Source organism: Drosophila yakuba, chromosome 3R, assembly GCF_016746365.2.
Source record: "Drosophila yakuba strain Tai18E2 chromosome 3R, Prin_Dyak_Tai18E2_2.1, whole genome shotgun sequence".
NCBI lineage: Eukaryota > Metazoa > Arthropoda > Insecta > Diptera > Drosophilidae > Drosophila > Drosophila yakuba.
In genome coordinates this window covers 3164711-3182393 of record NC_052530.2, presented here as the reverse complement: position 1 = coordinate 3182393, position 17683 = coordinate 3164711, and the positions used below count along the sequence as shown (strand labels likewise).

The 17683-nt window shown below is 41.6% G+C and overlaps 1 protein-coding gene across 4 annotated transcripts; it reads left to right on the top strand.

Annotated features, from left to right (window-relative positions):
* Positions 1-14444: 14444 nt before the first annotated feature.
* On the top strand, positions 14445-17458 carry LOC6535338. Of its 4 annotated transcripts, none has more exons than XM_015191586.2 (3): positions 14445-14569; positions 14622-16226; positions 16779-16892. In XM_015191586.2, the coding sequence occupies exons 1-3, from the start codon at positions 14567-14569 to the stop codon at positions 16791-16793; spliced, it is 1623 nt and encodes a 540-aa protein (XP_015047072.1). In that variant the 5' UTR covers positions 14445-14566; the 3' UTR covers positions 16794-16892. The 4 variants fall into 4 exon arrangements, with proteins under 4 accessions (XP_015047072.1, XP_015047073.1, XP_002095994.2 ...); XM_015191587.3 differs by having other exon boundaries at positions 14446-14569; positions 14622-15870; positions 16779-17458; XM_002095958.4 differs by having other exon boundaries at positions 14446-14569; positions 16766-17458.
* Positions 17459-17683: the final 225 nt, after the last annotated feature.

Below are 17683 nucleotides of genomic sequence, written 5' to 3'. Positions count from 1 at the left end.
AAAATTGGTCAGCATCTTAGAAAATCTGCCCTGGAAAATAATTGTAATGTTAAACTATATTTATCATTATAAAATATTTAAACTAACATGTAGTTCAGATTGCTCCTGAAAGAAAGAGTAAAAACAAACCCACTTGCCCTGTTCTTGTCAAGTTTTCAGAAGATTAATTAAACGATCAATTTAAGTTTTTATAGGTTTTCAAATTTTCATATCTCTTAAACAACTTTCCGTGCCTATCGGACTCCGTTCCAGTCTCAGCTGCTGATTATAAATGTAATTTCTTTGTGGCACTGAAATCGGTCTTCAGATTGGTTCTTCTTGTTGAGGTTAAGAAACATTCGTAGCAGGGAAGCTAATTCGTAAAGCTGGTATAAACTGGTAAACGATAAACTGGTAATTTCCTTAAAACCACTTCTTCATGGCTCCGCAAATATTTTGATGTCTTACCATTAAATAGCCATAAATGGGATCGTATAAAAATATATTACTTTCATAGGAAGCGTAAGAGAGAAACATCTTACAACGGAAATTTGTATTGGTATGTCCGCAATTGTTAATAATGTTTATATATGTATGTATTTTTAATAATGTTTTTATATGTATATACGCAATTTTATGGCACAGATATTACCACTAATAATGCCATGCGTTATTTATTATTTTACCCGTTACTCGTACTAAAAGGGTGTACTCGTTAAAAGGTTACACATTTCCATATATATATTCTTGATCAGGATTCATAGTCGAGTCGATCTGGCCATGTCCGTCTGTCTGTCCGAATGAATGTCGAGATCTCATGAATTATAAAAAATATAAATTATTATTATTATTATTATTATTATTATTATTATTATTATTATTATTATTATTATTATTATTATTATTATTATTATTATTATTATTATTATTATTATTATTATTATTATTATTATTATTATTATTATTATTATTATTATTATTATTATTATTATTATTATTATTATTATTATTATTATTATTATTATTATTATTATTATTATTATTATTATTATTATTATTATTATTATTATTATTATTATTATTATTATAAAAAAAAAAAAAAAAATTATTATCATCATTATTTTTAAAAAAAATAAAACACTTTCCCTTCCACTAGTTCAGTAAAGGGTATCAGATAGTCGGGGATTAAAAATTTTTCGATACTGGCGCCATTTTAAATGAAATTATAAATTTGATAGCATGTCTGGCTGACTTTTATTGGTCTTCTAATGTTGGATTCGTTCAGTTTGTCTACCTCCAATGGAAAACAGACTGTGACAATGGCAACACCTACAGATTTTTAGTGCATTACTTTTTTAGTTATCCTCTCGCAGCCTTTCCTTTATTTCCAATTCAATTTCGATTTAATTTATGTGCATTTTAAATGCTTTTTATTCGGTTTCTGTGGCGCATGCGCTTTGGTTCTTAAAGCCCAATAGTTTTCCAAGCCTTTGGCTGCAAATCACATTTTTATAGTTTACACACATCAGCATTTTTATAGCTTAGTTGACGTTGCTCATCTCAAGCCACTGACAGATCTTGTTGGGAGGTGTGTCTCTGATTTCGATCCCCTTATCATCAAAGGCGGTATATTAAGTTGGTCAAAAATTATTGAAATGGAATTCAACCTTCCCAAATACTTAATTTTCCAAATCACCAATACGTATTACTTGCAAAGTGTTTTCATCGCCAGTGCTGTTAATATTATATTTTACTCCTCTTATTCACTTAGCAGATGCATCAAAACCCAGCAGCTTAGGTTCAGATTTCCTTTCAGGAAGTTTTCAACGTTGTAAACTAATGCAAAATTGCACAGCCAAGTAATATTTACATTTCGTATTATATTTAAAAACTTTCTATAAGTGATAGAGCTTTTCGTTGACCCCATTAGTGCAAACTGGTTATATTTTTTGTTCGTTTTTTTGTTAGAAAACAATCTCCCTTTTCCAAACGAAAGTATGGGATGATTACTGAATTGCTATGCAAATTTCCACTTCCCAAAATGAACAAACCGAAGAGCAAAAAGCGAAATGAAAACTTTTACCTTTGAGTATTCCTCTCTGTCACCCCAGCGAGGTGTCTCCTTCGCCTAATAGCCCATCTAATTAATGAAAGTAAATTAATTTATACGTAAATTGTTTTGTTTAGAGACGGTCCGCCCTTCGCGTACCGCTCTTACCCTAGATTCGGGGTATGGCTTATCAATGGCTTTGTCCGACGCTTCTTGAATGACTAATAAGGCAGCGGGGAGAAGAGTTCAATGTTTCTAGATTCGAGTTGACTTAACTTTATTTGCTGTGTAATTGCTGATTTGGTTTAGTTTGGTTCCTTAGTGGAACGTGGGAGATTTTCCGCTTATCGAGTTCCATACTGGGTGAGGGTATGTGCAGGGAAATATGGCCCTAATACTATTAAATCTTATTAAAACTCAATCCAAATTCTCAAAAAAAGCGCTAATTGCACTTAAGTTCTTGGGCAGTTGTTCCGAAAATAAACGACACTATAATCCGGCAATGTGGTAATAAACACACTTATTGCAAGTCATAGAAAACCCTATTAAACGCATCTCCATTCTCTCGGCCAGCAAACAAATGGCGCAATTATGGTGTTCTATTATGTTTTAGGCAAGCCGCAGATCTCCACCTTACTTAGTTTGCGGTGAAAGCGCTCGCCAATGGAGTGAACGCTCATTAAGTTGCATCAGGAGTCGTCCTTCCATCAGCCCCCAGGCTGATCGAGGTGAAGGGGGACGGCTTATAACGACCGCACTGAACAAGGACATAAAGCAATTATTTGCATAGCCCCGAAATCGGCAGACAAAGAGCGCAAATTGCAGCAAACATACAAAGAGCGAAGCTAGAAGTGGGGCTTGGGGTAGTTAGGTCCTGCAATCCAAAAAGCGTTGAAAAGCGTAATGAGAGCCACATTTACCTGAAACATGCCCACTGTGCAGCTCAGACGCCCTGCGGTCCATTGTCGCTTAGACGCCCATTGTCATCGGCCCACTCGTTTGTGCATTCATTTATTCAATTGTGGCCACTTGCTAGGACAAAAGTCCCTTGGCTTCTAGGACATAATGGACAGCAAATTTCCCTGCACTTAAATATATATCTAATAAAAGTATTTCGACTTCGTACGCGAATTCTTTGGAGAGAAACACAGACAACATTTGTACAAAGTCCATGCGTTGAAAGTTTACAGAAACTCTTTGAGTTCACATATTTCAATAAACAACATGCAATATGGATGGTTTGGTAATTTCCTTCGTTAGATACGCGTTGCCACATAGTACTCAACTCTTTTGCCGAGTGTACACCCCCTCCATGAACATTAACTTGTTTGTTTGGCGCTGATTGTCGTCATCATCCATCCTTACATCGCCATCATCCACGTTGTCTTCTTCTGATTTGTGTTGCTCTGCTTGGAGCCGGGGATTTTCGGGCGATAAAATCATAGGGGAGTGGGTCGCAGTGAAGTAGCTGATGACGGACTGGCGCTGTCAGGCGCATTGAAATTGAAATTGTTGCAAGGCGAGGGAAAAGGGGGTGTAGGGGAGCAGGGGAGACCCGGCTCGTGTCTTGTGCCGGTGACACTTCGCCTTTTGTGCTCCAGATCCAGATTCCCACTGAATGCGAAATGTTGTTATGATTTCTCTATCTTGTTGCCATGATTGCACATAATTGGGTCACATGCTTGTCACAAAAATACTCCTCGTACCACCCGCGCTCCCTTTTTCTTTTCCTAATCCTCAAGATTTTTCATTAAAATTGTCAGGTTTTCTTTTATTTTTGTCGGCCTCTGCCCCATGGATTCTCTAAATTGCTTTCTTGTGTGGCAGCAAAAACAATTTTTCTCGAATGCCTCATACATATATGGCTTATTATATACTCTACGAATACATTAGAGTTGGGTGTATGTTTGAAATGAAATGTATGATTTGTTAATTAAATTAAAAATTCAGCTGATATCTAACAAGTTTAAAAATTGTGTAAGATTTCGTAATTATATATGAGAAAACAGGTAGTAAAGCCTTCATTTAAATAAAGTTAAAGGGAGTTTTTATTTCAACTACCTGTTCCTTCTAGGCATTCTCGTTGCCATTTCATCTTTTTGATTGCGTACAAAATTTTTTACCGATTTTTATTATGTGTCTTGTCGTTTATTTTGCAGTGCATAATTTATGCCTGGTCCTCGTACTCCCGGTCCCCTTGCCATATTTTTCGTTTCGCGAGCCAGAATCTGTCCCCCGATTTCTGATTTCTGGCTACTGCTCCGCTGTCCTTCCGTCCCTCGGTCCCTTCGTCCGATATCCTATGTCCAACGTCCAACGTCCGATGTCGCACATCGGAAGTATATTTACACCAAAACGTTCGTAAAATGGCGGCCATAAAATAAAGTTTTAACGGATGTTTACGCAATGCGCATGAATTGTCCGATATTGACAAGAGACAAGACGGCAAACGATTGGTCGGGCGCAAGAAAAAAGAACTCCGCGTCCGCGGGGAAAGCTATTGAAATTTTAATGGTCCGGGCCAGTCGCCCAGTTGACGCTTTCAATGGCTTTCGAGCTGGCGAAGCTCGACAGAGGCAGAAAAACCTTTAAGAACGACGTCTGTAGCAGGCGTGAATGAACATTTGTTCAAGCCAGGTCTGCAAGGTTTCCTAGCCATTTGGAGAAGTAATGCCTTACGAATACGTTAAGAAAAATATTCCATTACTATTTGCCTACTTACGAGGGAAAACTGGATTAGGCGCTCAAAATAATTTTTATTACGAAAGCTATGTAGCTTAAGTTGTTTAGTAACTAACGGTAATAATTCTGATGACGCTGGCGTTTCTGAATAAGAAGTATTTAATTACGCAGAATATGGAACTCTGAAATGATATGTTTGTCCTTCTATTAAAATTCCCAACATTTCCGTTTTCAATTGTATTTACTAAGAAATTTGAATAAAAAAGTTATTTATTTATTTGTTAAGAACAACGAAGCCTTTATTTATTTTAAGGGCAGTAGCTTTTGCCACGCAATGTGCTTAAAAAAGGGTTAAAAAGAAAAATTATAATACATGTGTGGGCATACTAATATTTTATTCATATCAATTCCTTCCTATCTGCATCGTGTCGAATTACATGGAGAACGACGACTAAATTACTATATCTTATATCTTATCTTAACCTAGTATAGGCCTCAGCACAATGGCAAATTCGTCATGTAGTTTCCAGTAACTTCACTCAAGCCCGCATCAGCTTGGACTGTGCTGGAAAACTAGGGCGTTTTGCAGTTTTGCACTTGACAACATAATTAAGGATCCCCGCACAACGGCAAATGGGGCACGCCCACTTAGTTATGACATTGACAGGACCTGCTATCTGTCCAACCCATCTCTGTCCGCCTCCTTCCCCCCTCCAAAATAATTTTTATATACTTAAGCGAGGGTTGCGAAAAGAAGGCCTCTGCTGGCTAGCGTTAAAATGTCGTTGCCAATTTATCCGGCCACCCTTCAGTGAGAAGAAACTTCACGCACAATAAATTTTTCATTCGCTGTCATTAAATCATTTCGCTTTGCCCCCGAAAATACACGCAAAAAAAGAAAATATAAGCACGAAGCGCGGAAGCAGAAAGGAGCCAAGGATAATGACAGGCTACATACTGCAAGTGTCAGGCAGACAGGAAAACGGAAACGTATTGGCGCAGTGAAGTTCGCAATGGCTGCCAGACAGTAAAGGAAGTTCGGAAAATATGTTGGGGGAACTCCATGGTCGACTCCTGAAGATTTGTGTTGTAAAAATTACTGATGGATCTGTGAATTTTTAAATATAGAATGTAAAGCAATGTTCAGTATTTGCCAATGGAATAATATTCTAATATTTCGTCAATTTTCATGTTATATTCGAAATATTTCCGAATTTTTTTAATACCAATTTAACTTTTGACCAGCATCCATCCTGTGAATAGGGCAATATTTTCTGTGAAAAATCATAGACCGCGTTTATACATTCTATCCTTGTTTGGGTCGCGGAAACGGATGCGGGTGCGGACAAGCTAGAAACGCCTGCCAAAATATATGTATACATGTATTGAAATGCAAAGTACTTTGAGCGATGCGACAAATACCATGAATATCATAAATTATGCAAAACATATTTGATTAAAATTCATTTACAGCCAAGAGGTAAGGAGGAGGAGGGAGAATGATAAATGCCAGACAAGAAAATCAAAGCAAATCACTTGCAGTGGCCGAAGAGCGCCCCAAATGTTTAATAATGGAAATCCCCAGAGCACGCCCAGAACTCAAATGCAGGACTCGGCACACGTGTGCTTGCACACGCCACACTTCATAAATTTTCCTTCGCCGGCGGCTCCCGAGCATTTACAGTTACAGTTATGATTGCCCGAAAGTCAACTGGGGGATGACCCGCCCGTCGGATGTCCGCCCATCCGCCCGTCCGGAGCTAAGCCTCAAAAAAGAAAACCGCAACAAAGTAAACACACGGAGGCCGAAGGAAGAGAGCTTCCCTTAGACGGATGTAAGCCTCTGAACCATTCAAGCAGCCGCAGTTACACAGAGAAAAAATCTGCGACGTCTGAGGGGCTTTTTGAATATGAATTCTAAAATCTGATTGCTCTTTGAAAAACAAACGAAAAAAGGATAGTAATAGTATAAAACAGTATCAAATTATACGGCTATCTTCATGGCAAAAAATGTATTTTACCAAATTCCTTTAATATTATTACCCATTTTTTCAGAAAACTGAAAAAACATTTCCTGTGCAAAAGTCACCCCTAGTGAGAAAAGTGAGAATATACAGACGCACTGCGGTCCAATGGCTGCGCTACGAATCCTGCGCCGCAATCAAATCATCTGCCAAGTTTATGATTTATTTAACTTTTTTAATTGACTTTTTCCGAAAGCGCTCGCTTTCCTCCGAAAATAAGGACTGCATGTGAAAGGATAATGGTGGGTCTTCAAACGGGGAACTTCACTGGCAGCCCATTGTTGCTGTGGGCCAAAGGAAATGCGTCATAGAAGCGGATGCGGCTGCGGATGCCGATGCGGATACGGAGGTGTAAGTCGTCGTGTGCGTGGGCGGCTAAGCACAGAACTCGGCTTGTTGCAAATCCGGCTGAGTCTATTTATTTTAATGCCTATTTTTATACTTATCCGGAAGGTGCACACTTTCATTTCTGCGCAAAAAAGAATATCCAATAAAAAGAAGCGATGTAAATTCATTTGATTTATCTAACCGTTATTGGCAGCGGGGGAGGGGGAGTGCATGGGGCTTTTGGAAAACAAAAATGATTTGAAATGTAAATGAATTTGTACGTTTGAAGGGAAGTGAAGCGGGCCGAAGAAATTAACTGACAGATTTCTATTTCGATTTGCCCTCGTTCCCTAAGTCTCTGCGAGAAGCAATCAAGAATGTACCCAAGTAAAAAATATATTTCTTTCTGACTGTCCTTTCTAACGGCCGCACATACAAGCCAAACACATGGGACTTGGGTCACCCAGCGGATCGGTCACCGTGAAACCAAACTAAATTGACAAGCAACTAGCGCCGGACCCTCTACAAATAAATGGTTGTTTGGAAAATGACGGACAGCAGGATCGCAAAGCCCCAAGCCAAGATCACTTGACAGTCTCAGGCAAAGTCGAACTTTCAATTTCTTTGGTCGAACATAAGCCGAAAACACACCCAAAAAAATATTCCACCAACGGGCCATGACTGGCAGAAATATAATTTATGAGCTAACCGAAAAAAGAAGCAGAGCAGGACATTTGATGTATACATTTTGAGAGTTGTGGAGACACAAAACTGATTTTGATGGACACTAAACAAACCGACACCAACTGGTGCCCTGGACAGCCCGGGCCCGCCCCTCGAAAACCTTCAGGTGGGGTTCCCGCAACCGAAGATCTTCTCTTCCTGCGCGGGATGGGAAGGGAAGCCGAAGAGAAGTACGACATATTTCATATTTTATTTATTATTTAGAAAGGGTATGCTGCATAAATCAAAAGCGAAATGAGTACGACATAACAACACCAAAAAGCTGCGACCAAACTCTAATGGAGTTTGGAGTTGGAGATGGTGGTTGTGGTTGTGGTGGTGGTGGCGATGGTTGGGGATCTGGAACTTGGTGATGTGGGGGAGGACCAGAGTGGCAGACGCAATCGCAGTGATCGAAGTTGTCCCATGCAGCCAGCTAAGCAACCAAACTGGCGGGCAAACAGCCAACCAGCATATGAACGAACTCAAAATAAAAGCAATCTCGAAACCCAAACCCAAACCCAAACCGAAACTGAAAAGCGAAAAAGTTCCCACATGTTCACAATTTCACAATTACGTTTATGGGCATTGGGCAAAGCGAGGTAAAGAAGCGTACAAAAATATATAAAATCAACAAACAAAAACAATCATCGAGAAACCCACAGATTTGCAAGTAAGGCATAAAATATCATTCATTCAGAATTCGACATAATGCGATTTCATCGTCTGTCCCATGCTCGTTCGGCGAGGTATGGAATGCTCATTTAATTGCAATCAGGGTTAGGGCAACTTTAAAAAATTTCGCTTACTGCCATTTCGCTTACTCGAGCAAACAAGATAAGCCATGGACAACGACATGGCTTGCAAAATCATAACTCCTTAAATTAAAGATCTTAAGAGTTTAAACTATATTGAACGGAATCTAGAAATATAGGTTCCTAAAAATGTTCATCTTAAAATGTGCAAATTGTCAATTGATTTGATATATTACACGCTCGGCGCCATGATCTATAATTCGTGGTATATCTGGTCATGTCCTGAAGTTGAAAAACGGGTTAATAGTAATCGCAGCACTCGACTATATACTTTAAATATATTTAAATTCCCAGACTATCTTTGTAGCTACTTAGCCAAACTTCTAATGGCGCATCTTCCCACCTTTTATAAGATTGTTCATAAATAATAATAAATAAATAAATATCCTCCTGTCATTTGCCCAGATTTTTGTTGACCAAGTGTTTTTGGAAGCGAAAATAAACTTCTTTCTGTCAATGTTGGTTCGAACTTCGAACACTATTCCTCAGCCGCAAGCGAACCTTTTCCGCTCAGTGTACGCCAGAGGCATAAAGGGTAACCAGAACATCAGACAACAGGCAACAGTCAAATGTTATGTGTTTGGTATTTTCGCGTCACGCGTTGTTCCACCTTGGTTTTTGTTGTTTAGCTGCTTATTGGTGCGGTGCAGGGACTTGGATCGCTAGGGGGAGGGAGATGGGGAGGGGAAGGCAGGGGTAAACGATTCGCGGACTGTGGCTGCGCACACGCCTGAATGCGAAATACGGAACCTTTGTGGGCGGAGGGACAGGAGCTGCTCGCAGGAGCGGGGCATATCAGCGAAATGATCGCAATCTCGACGCAAATTTTGTGTTTGGCGTAGACATTTTTTTTTTACTGTGCCGAGGAGGGACCCGCAAGGATAACCAAAAGATGATGAAGATGAAGCAGCAGCAAATCTGGAAAAAGCTCTGGGAATGTGTGACCCCCCGCCCGCGACTGTCTGCTGGGTTTGCGCCAGGTTCTCGGCCACACGTGGAAAAATGTCCCTTTGCAGTGTACTGTGTGCTCAATATTTCATATCGACATATTAACCGTTTTAGCGCTAGCGGATATTTTTGATCATAATTTAATTAAAACGTTGCAGGGAACTTAGGAAGCAAACTTACAAACTTGGTATCTAGGCCTAAAAATTTTCCAACAAAATTTTGTTTGATACTTTGAAAGCTGACTTATGTCAAACTTATCACAAGTGTGGATTGACCCGTTTCTCTCAGTACATCTTCGGCGTCCTCGGCCAACGTCGTGTTGCCATAATGAATGGTACAGCTAAAGTCATTTCATTTTGGAGCTTGGAGCTGGACTCCAAGCTGCTGCGTTTTTATAGTGCTGCTGGCGCCATGAAATATTAAATTACGAGCTGCTGTTTGCGATCACCCGTGTCCCCTGTACCGCCACCGCGTCCCCGCCCAATCCATCGCCCCTCACTCGTCCTGCTCATTAGGCGCTGAAACACTCCGCATACGCCGAGTGTGTTTGGCTTGGTTCGCGAATGAAATTAATAACTGAAACTTTGCAGCCCATAAAAAGGGCAGGCGAAATCGATCCACGAATCGGGAAAATTGAAATTGAAATTCCGACTTGCAGAATTAATAATTTAATTTCTGCAAACGCCCCTTGATGCCCAATCCATCTGTCCGTATCGCTAAAGGCTGTATGTTATGCATAATTACACCCAGCTCTTCCACAGTTTATGACTCTGGCTAATTTGCCAGGTATTTCAAGGGGGGCGATGGGCTGCTGAGGGTTTTTATGATGCGGCCTGCCATTAAAAAGGTTAAAGTTGAGGCTCAGTCGCTTAATGACTATCCTGGGGCCACTTGGGCGAATGGGCATATGAAGCCTTGCCACTTGGGGCGCTTGTTAATTGTTCGGACATTTATGGCAATGGGTTGACACATGTTTGCGGGCATCTTCATAAAGTTAATGAGGAGAGGAGTTTTAGGGCATAACTTTCTAGAACTCTCCTATAAGCACATATAGGATATATTTATTTCAATTTTTGTCCTAACAATAAAGCCATAAAGCGATCGATCACGCACATATCAATATTTCAAATTTAATTTTATTTATTATTTTAATATTTTAAATAACGTTACACCTTGTACCCCACCTGACCATCGTTGGTCTTAAAGGGAATCGATAGCTTTCGCACCTGCAATTGCACGACTATTTCGACTGCAACTTCGCTTCGGACGGTCAGTAAATTTGGTCGAAATCAAATAACGATAAAATATCACACGAATATTAATTCGCGGAACGGCAAAGCTGTTTATGTAATTTATAGTTGCGGTCTAGGAGAAAAGACCCCAATCGGCGAGTCCCAGTTTTAGTTCAGGTCGAGCCAGAGGTTTTCCTCGCCATTCCACAGCTGGTCGTGTGAGAATGTTTGGGCCACATGTGCCCCAGTCCTCATCTTCATCCGCAACCTCCTCCAAAGCATCGTCCTGATCTCGACCGCAACCCCGGGTTCAACTGCAAAAGCGGACCTGCAAAAAACACTTTTAACCGAATCCCCAATCCCAATCCAAGCACTACCAAGTCCGAAGATCGCCTCTAATGCCTTCGCAAAGCTGGAGTCTTTGTTTCTGGCCTCTCCGCTTTTATGCGATCCACTTCGCTGGAAGTGGGAGCCCAAGCCCGACGATGAAAATATTCATATATATAAGTATTTGAGCGCTGACTTATCGCCATACAAGATCAATGAGCACGATATCAATAAGCTCTGGTGTTGTTACAGGCCGAGAAGCAAGAACCACGCGCGACGAGCAACCCAATGTCCACAGGGGCAGGTGGTGGTATCTATGGGTTTGGTGGTAAGGTGGGGGATATATTTCTATATTCAACTGTATGCTTTCTGCTAATGCCTATCAACCTCTTTTGTATTTGATTAGGTGGCGGAATCTCAGTCTCGCATTTCTCAATATATACAGATATCGATATACATATATATTTCAGTTCAATTTGTATTAAAATGCAGCAAAGACTTGTCAGGGTTGCATACACTTATTTTTAAAAGATTTTACAATATGCGCAATCAAGTAAACACTATACGTATACGATATACATATATATTTCAGTTCCATTTGTATTAAAATGCAGCAAAGACTTGTCAGGGTTGCATACACTTATTTTTAAAAGATTTTACAATATGCGCAATCAAGTAAACACTATACGTAAATATGATCTTTGTATAACTGAATTATGAGATATTTTCTAATCCGAAAATGCTACCCAAGAAGGCTACCTATTTGGAAAAAAATGCGGCCCAAAGTTTGTCAGAATCTGTCTCGCCTGTCACTATCGTTGGACAGATTACACATCGTATGTGCCTATAAATTTAACAATATTTCGCGGAACAAAGAAAGGCGGGAATCTATGCCACGAGCAGACCCACAGTCGACCGATTCCAGATGAGGCGATAGGATTGGGCTGGACGAATTCCAAGTCGCAGCCAGTATTTGTTTGTGAATGCTTGCGCCGTTTGTTTATTCCTTGTGGCATTTGCATCTTTTGAATGTTCGCGAGCGACTCGTGGCACGTTTTGCAGAAAACCGCGGGGAAAACGCGACAAACGCGAAAAACTTTATCGATGATTGTATGATTGTGTGGGCGAGTCATGCGGCCCAGTCGCTTGACGACCTTTTCATAGTTCTCCATGTCTTTTGTGCTCAAAAGCCGTTTGCGGCCGTTGTTGTCAAACAATTGTCACAACGTGTCGGCATTCACACGAACTTTATGTTTTATCCAACACCTTCGCGCACTTTTTCCAGGGGTTAAAGTTTGCGTATGGAGGGCAGTATACGAATTTAGATTCAGGTGGGCGAAGTGGTAGAAGTGGGATCATTACGGCATTGGATCGGTGATCCATTGGCCTACAGCATTGCAGGGCGTCGTTAATCAATAACCGTTTGCGGCGGTGTTCCATCAAAAGTCGCCAGCGTTTGCACAAAAACCAACACTCCGGCTGAAGGGTACTTCAATTCCTGGCAAATAATGAGCGGAACCTTAGCGGTTCCATTGTTCTGGGACCCTCCGCGCCTCCAAATATGTATTCAATATATTTATGGCACATTGTAGCCCTCAAAGGGAGGGAACAAAGGAAACACTTGTGCCCTGGCCCCGACTGACAAGCGGAATATCTCTTTTTTCTCGCGATCGGTTCGATCAGTCCGATCGGCGAACAAACGATCGATCGATGAATTGGATCCTTCAGTGAATAGATCACTCAGGCGAAATGAATTATTGATGGGCCAGTTGTCGAAAGAACAGGGGAAAACGCACACAAAAACGCATGTGGATCTGCGCCGAGAGATGAAATGTAACCAGAGCTTTGACTTAATGTGGCATCTCAACGCGATCGATATGTCCATACAGCCGCACGACCGAAACCGCTCAAGTTTTGCGACTTTGTCAAGTCCTCCTTCTGCTCGGCGAATCATTTGTGATATATTGTTTCGGTAGCAGTTTGTTAAACGTGATCAATTTTTAATTACCCATCATCATCATCATCCATCCGAAGTATCCACCCGAAGCATCCATCGCTCGATTGTCGTATCAATCGCACCGCACATAATGTAACTCGGACGTTTGTCGCATGTCACTCAACGATTTATGCCCCGATCGACTTTAATAAATGTGTGTTGCCCGCTTTTGGACCCAGTTCCCTTCTGCTCCTTTCCTTACCGATCGAGGCGACTTTGGGCCTGGCGATGTGGCGCCGTTTACGGCTGACCAATGCAACTTCTTCTTCTCATTTGGAGCGTGTGTGCGCAAAATGTTTAATCAGTTTTTGTCTAATTAACACTTGGAGTCGCTTGAAGCGACTGGAGTCGTGTGCCACCAAAGGCGCGAAGATCAAAGGTAAACATGCTTCACGGATCGTAGCAATATTTTGAGTATATTAAGTGCCGTCAATGCCTTTGGGATGTGGTGGTTATAGCTTTTGTTCAATATTCAGTCTTAACTTCTCCATTAAACTAACTTCGCTTAAGGATCCGTGGACTTCTTTAGAGAAGCATTGCCAAATATATTACTTGCTAAAGTTTGCAAAACGTTACCCTTTGGCAATTTAAAGTTCGAAAGCTAGCCATGGCCCTTGGTCGAACATCATAATTTCTGTACCGGTAACGCCCATTTTGCCACCAGAATTCTACAGCGTCCAAGACTCGAGAGTTCCGAGGATGCGAGCCCTTGGGCAGTGAGCAAATTAAGGTGAACGCCCACAGCACGCGTCGGCAGAAACAGTAGGAATGGGATTGGGATACGGATAGGGAAAGGGATAGGGAGCGGAATCGGGACCGGGACCGGGACCGGGAGCCAAATGTCCATGTCGGAGTGGGGAGAACGGAAAGCCGAGAACAGAAACCAAAGCAGCCAAGCTGGCTGCCAAAACTACTGTGGAAAAATTCGTCCCTTGAGTTTCGGTGGCTGCCCTCTGCTCCTCCTGCCTAAAATTTATTTGAAGTTCTTGGCGCGCACGGTATTTATTTTGGTACGAGGCGCAGAGCAACAAATTAAAAAGTAATTCTCGGGCGCAGCATAATTAGCTGCTAAGTGACACTAATGGGCCGCAATTGTATGCCTCGAAAGTCCGCCTCTTTCCAGCCCCTCTTCGTATGCCTCTCCAGAACTTGATGCACTTCCATTTTTCGTCGGCTCGTTGTGTGTGGGCAATGTGAAGTTCTCGAGATGGTGAGTGAGTTTTCGTTGGTTTAGCTAATTGAGTTCTGTTTTTCGGGCCAGCGGTGCATATGGCCACTTGGCTCCCTTGTGGCTGCCAAGTTGAGTTGGCCCGGTAATTAATGGGCCTGCTGAAAGCAAGCCCTTTTTTAGTGGGGAAACCTGGAAGCTCTAGAGATCGGGGTTGCCCGGCAACAAATGCCAGGTATTCAGTTTGGGCCCCCATTCCCCACGCAGCTACACCCAAGAAGATCTTCGATTAGAAATGGTAAGTAGGCTGCCCAGTTTCCTTGGTCCCACTATTGCAAACCCACCATTAGTCCCGTCATGATCAGCACTACGTCAGCGCCAGGAGCGTGTCGACAAAGGACCAGAACGACCCTGAAACGGGTGGAGATCGAAACAGTAACGACCGAGACTTAGTTTCTAAGAAGATTTACAACGGACGGCACGTTCAGGATTGTCCATGTTACGGGGGAAAGGCAATGTTGAACTGCTCGAACGAAAACCTTCTTTTGGAAAAAGAGTTGGGAGGTATACCAAAGGACACAGATTATATTTCAAGTGATCACGATGACACGCAGTCTTGGTCTCAACAAAGCCTGCTATCCTCTGATCGTTCCAAGAGCTATAGTCAGATATACAGCGAAATTTTGGAAGAGTCTAAGGAACGACAAGAGAAAGCGGAGCGCGCTTTTCAGGTCTACCATATTAACAGATCTAAACTTCGTGGGTCCGATCAACTATCGTTTCCCAGGGGTCCGGGAAGCGGGAGTTATGGAAGCAGCATAGGCTCAGAGTATTCTGGTAAACTCGAAGGAGGCTACAAGGAGTACGACAGTTCTTCGACAGACCCTTCACGAGAACAAGTTCTAAGAAATCGTGGATCCTTCAGTTGCTTGGAAGAACTTCTTAACCCAGTATCAAATAGAGATAAGGGGATTAGACCAAATCATTTCAAAAGAGAGTCATATAAAACAGAACTAACAGAAAGGCACTGTTGCCAAAAAAATCAAGAAGCAACCCACTCGTATTCCTGTCCATTGGAAAGTGGGTTTTGCAATGGTGCTTTAAATACCAGGCACAGAGCAAGATCATGTGTCTGCGCACAAGAGTCTTACGCTTGTAGTGTTTGCACTGCCCACTTCAGATCAGGAAAGTACCATTTCGAGGGCTACGACGCAGAGGAGACTGATGGACCCAATTACCCTGTAAATTGCAAAAGTTACATTCCAACAACTGCGACATCGCAATCTCGCTCAAAAAAAAATTATCTTTCGAGCTGCAGCACATGCCATCGTCGTCATCCTCATTATCATCGCCAGAGGAGTGTGCCAAAGACGTATCAAGATCGTGGCAATAGTCCCATTAACATCAAGACGAGGAGCAAAGTGCACTACCAGGAACCTCACTCCGAATTTGGCACCGAGAAAGTTAAGGCGGCTCAGCTTGGAAGATCAGGTGCCTCCATTGGGGTGCAATGTCCCAGTCGAGATGAGACCGCGGATTGGACGGATTGGACTCTAGATACGGAGCATTGTGACCCACAGAACAAAAGTCATCAAGACGGTTGGTTGAGCTCAAAAAAAAAAAGACGGGCTATTCATACCAAGCAAAGCGTGTACGATGAAAGCCCAATAATGCAAAGGGATACAATTGCTAGGGGTGTCGACATACTTTATTCTTCTGGAGCATTTACATTTGGGAAGCATCCTAGTGTCATCACCGCGGATGCATCTCATTGCTACAAAGATCTAGGTCAAAATATGATCGATAGTCAGCTAAGTAATTCCGTTGCTCTCGACAAAAGTGAATATAATTATAGTCAGTATTGCTACGAAGCCGAGGTGAGCGATAATAACAAATATGTTTCCGATAAATCCGACCCTAAGGTCTCAAGTGAGGAAGGGTATCTACTTGATCAAGTAAGACCTTTTCACAAAAATCTTAACGCATTGTATACCCTTACAGCGGGTAATGCGACCATATAAAATATCTATGTATATTCATGATCAGCCTCAACAGGCGAGTTTATGAAGTCATGTGCGTATGTTCGTCTGTCCGTCCAACTGTTCCTACGAAAAGTATTGTCTCAGTTTGGAAACTGTCTACATTGTTTTTATTAGATCGAATCATATTAATCATAATATCTGACATAGAAATAATCGAAAAATAGTTGGGAACGAAGTATGTACATTCGTTGTTTTTTATCATAACACATTACATCTGGTTTTGACAATATACAATTTCGGTTATAATTTGATTAAAATTGAACATATAGCTGTCATAGGAAAATATTAATTGGAAATAATGGAAAAGTAATCAAAGTTTTGATTTTTTTTATCATAAGGTGTTCTTATTCGGTATACATCCGTTGTTTAAAAAATTTATTACTGTAAGAGTATATAATCTTCGGCTTTCCGCAGCTAGCTTCCTTTCCGATTTTTTTTAATATGCTCTTCAGCACTATGTTATAGGTGAACAAGACTTGATGCACGAGGGTGGACCAGACGTATCATCAAGTGAGGTAACCAAGTCGAAAAGCTTTCTTAGCCTTAAGATATACGATGCTGACAAAGCCCTGATGGAAATTCCACATGATTTCGAGGGTCCTGCAATAGTTCTGAATGATGACGCCGACTTTCTGGACATCACACTGACCGACGACGAAGAGAAGATTCGGGCTAAGTTAATGGCAGCAGCACTCACTACAAGAAAGAGTACCTCCTCCATCAGCCTTAATAGCAGTCTTAAGACCCGTCCGTCCATAGAGCCGAGTAGTTTGAGTTACAAGCCCAGTGTTATCTTCACTCGTCGATCGGAGGTCCTCACAGATAACTATGCTCCCCGTCCGAATGATCGCGTAGCCCTGCTCGCAGAGAAATTTCTGAAGAGCTTTAGCGAATCTGCCTATGATGATTCTGGATGGAAGCCCTCGACACAGGAGGTGTGCTCTACAGGCGGAAAAGGAGTCACCAAAGAGGGAGGCGATACTCCACTTCTAGTGGACCGTCAGCTGCTGTCCGAGGAATTCAACAGGAAACTGCATCGTCAGCTTAAAGTTATTGTAGAGAGCTTTCAGTGAGTTTTCTTGGAGCTTATATTTTCTATTAGCAACTGCGTGTCATAAAATACATAGCGAAATTCTTTCACCGCAGATTTACTTTTTGAATGTAAGTATTTTACTTTCTTTTTTGAAGGTTTCCATTTTGTTCAATCAAATTATATCTTTTGACAACCACAGTTAATAATTGTTCCTGTGCAACCATTTCCCTGGATCAAATAGCTCGAAATCGAGTCTGAGGCCTGGTTGTGGAAAGTACTTGAAACTTTCAGCGGGCTGGCGTGGCCGCCTGGTAGTCTGGTTTGGTCTGGTTTGGTA

Bases quoted from the DNA above. Each gene is read 5' to 3' on its own strand.
- LOC6535338 (XM_002095958.4), top strand. The intron at 16,227-16,765 runs GTAAGACCTTTT...TATGCTCTTCAG, and splicing joins AAGGGTATCTACTTGATCAA to CACTATGTTATAGGTGAACA.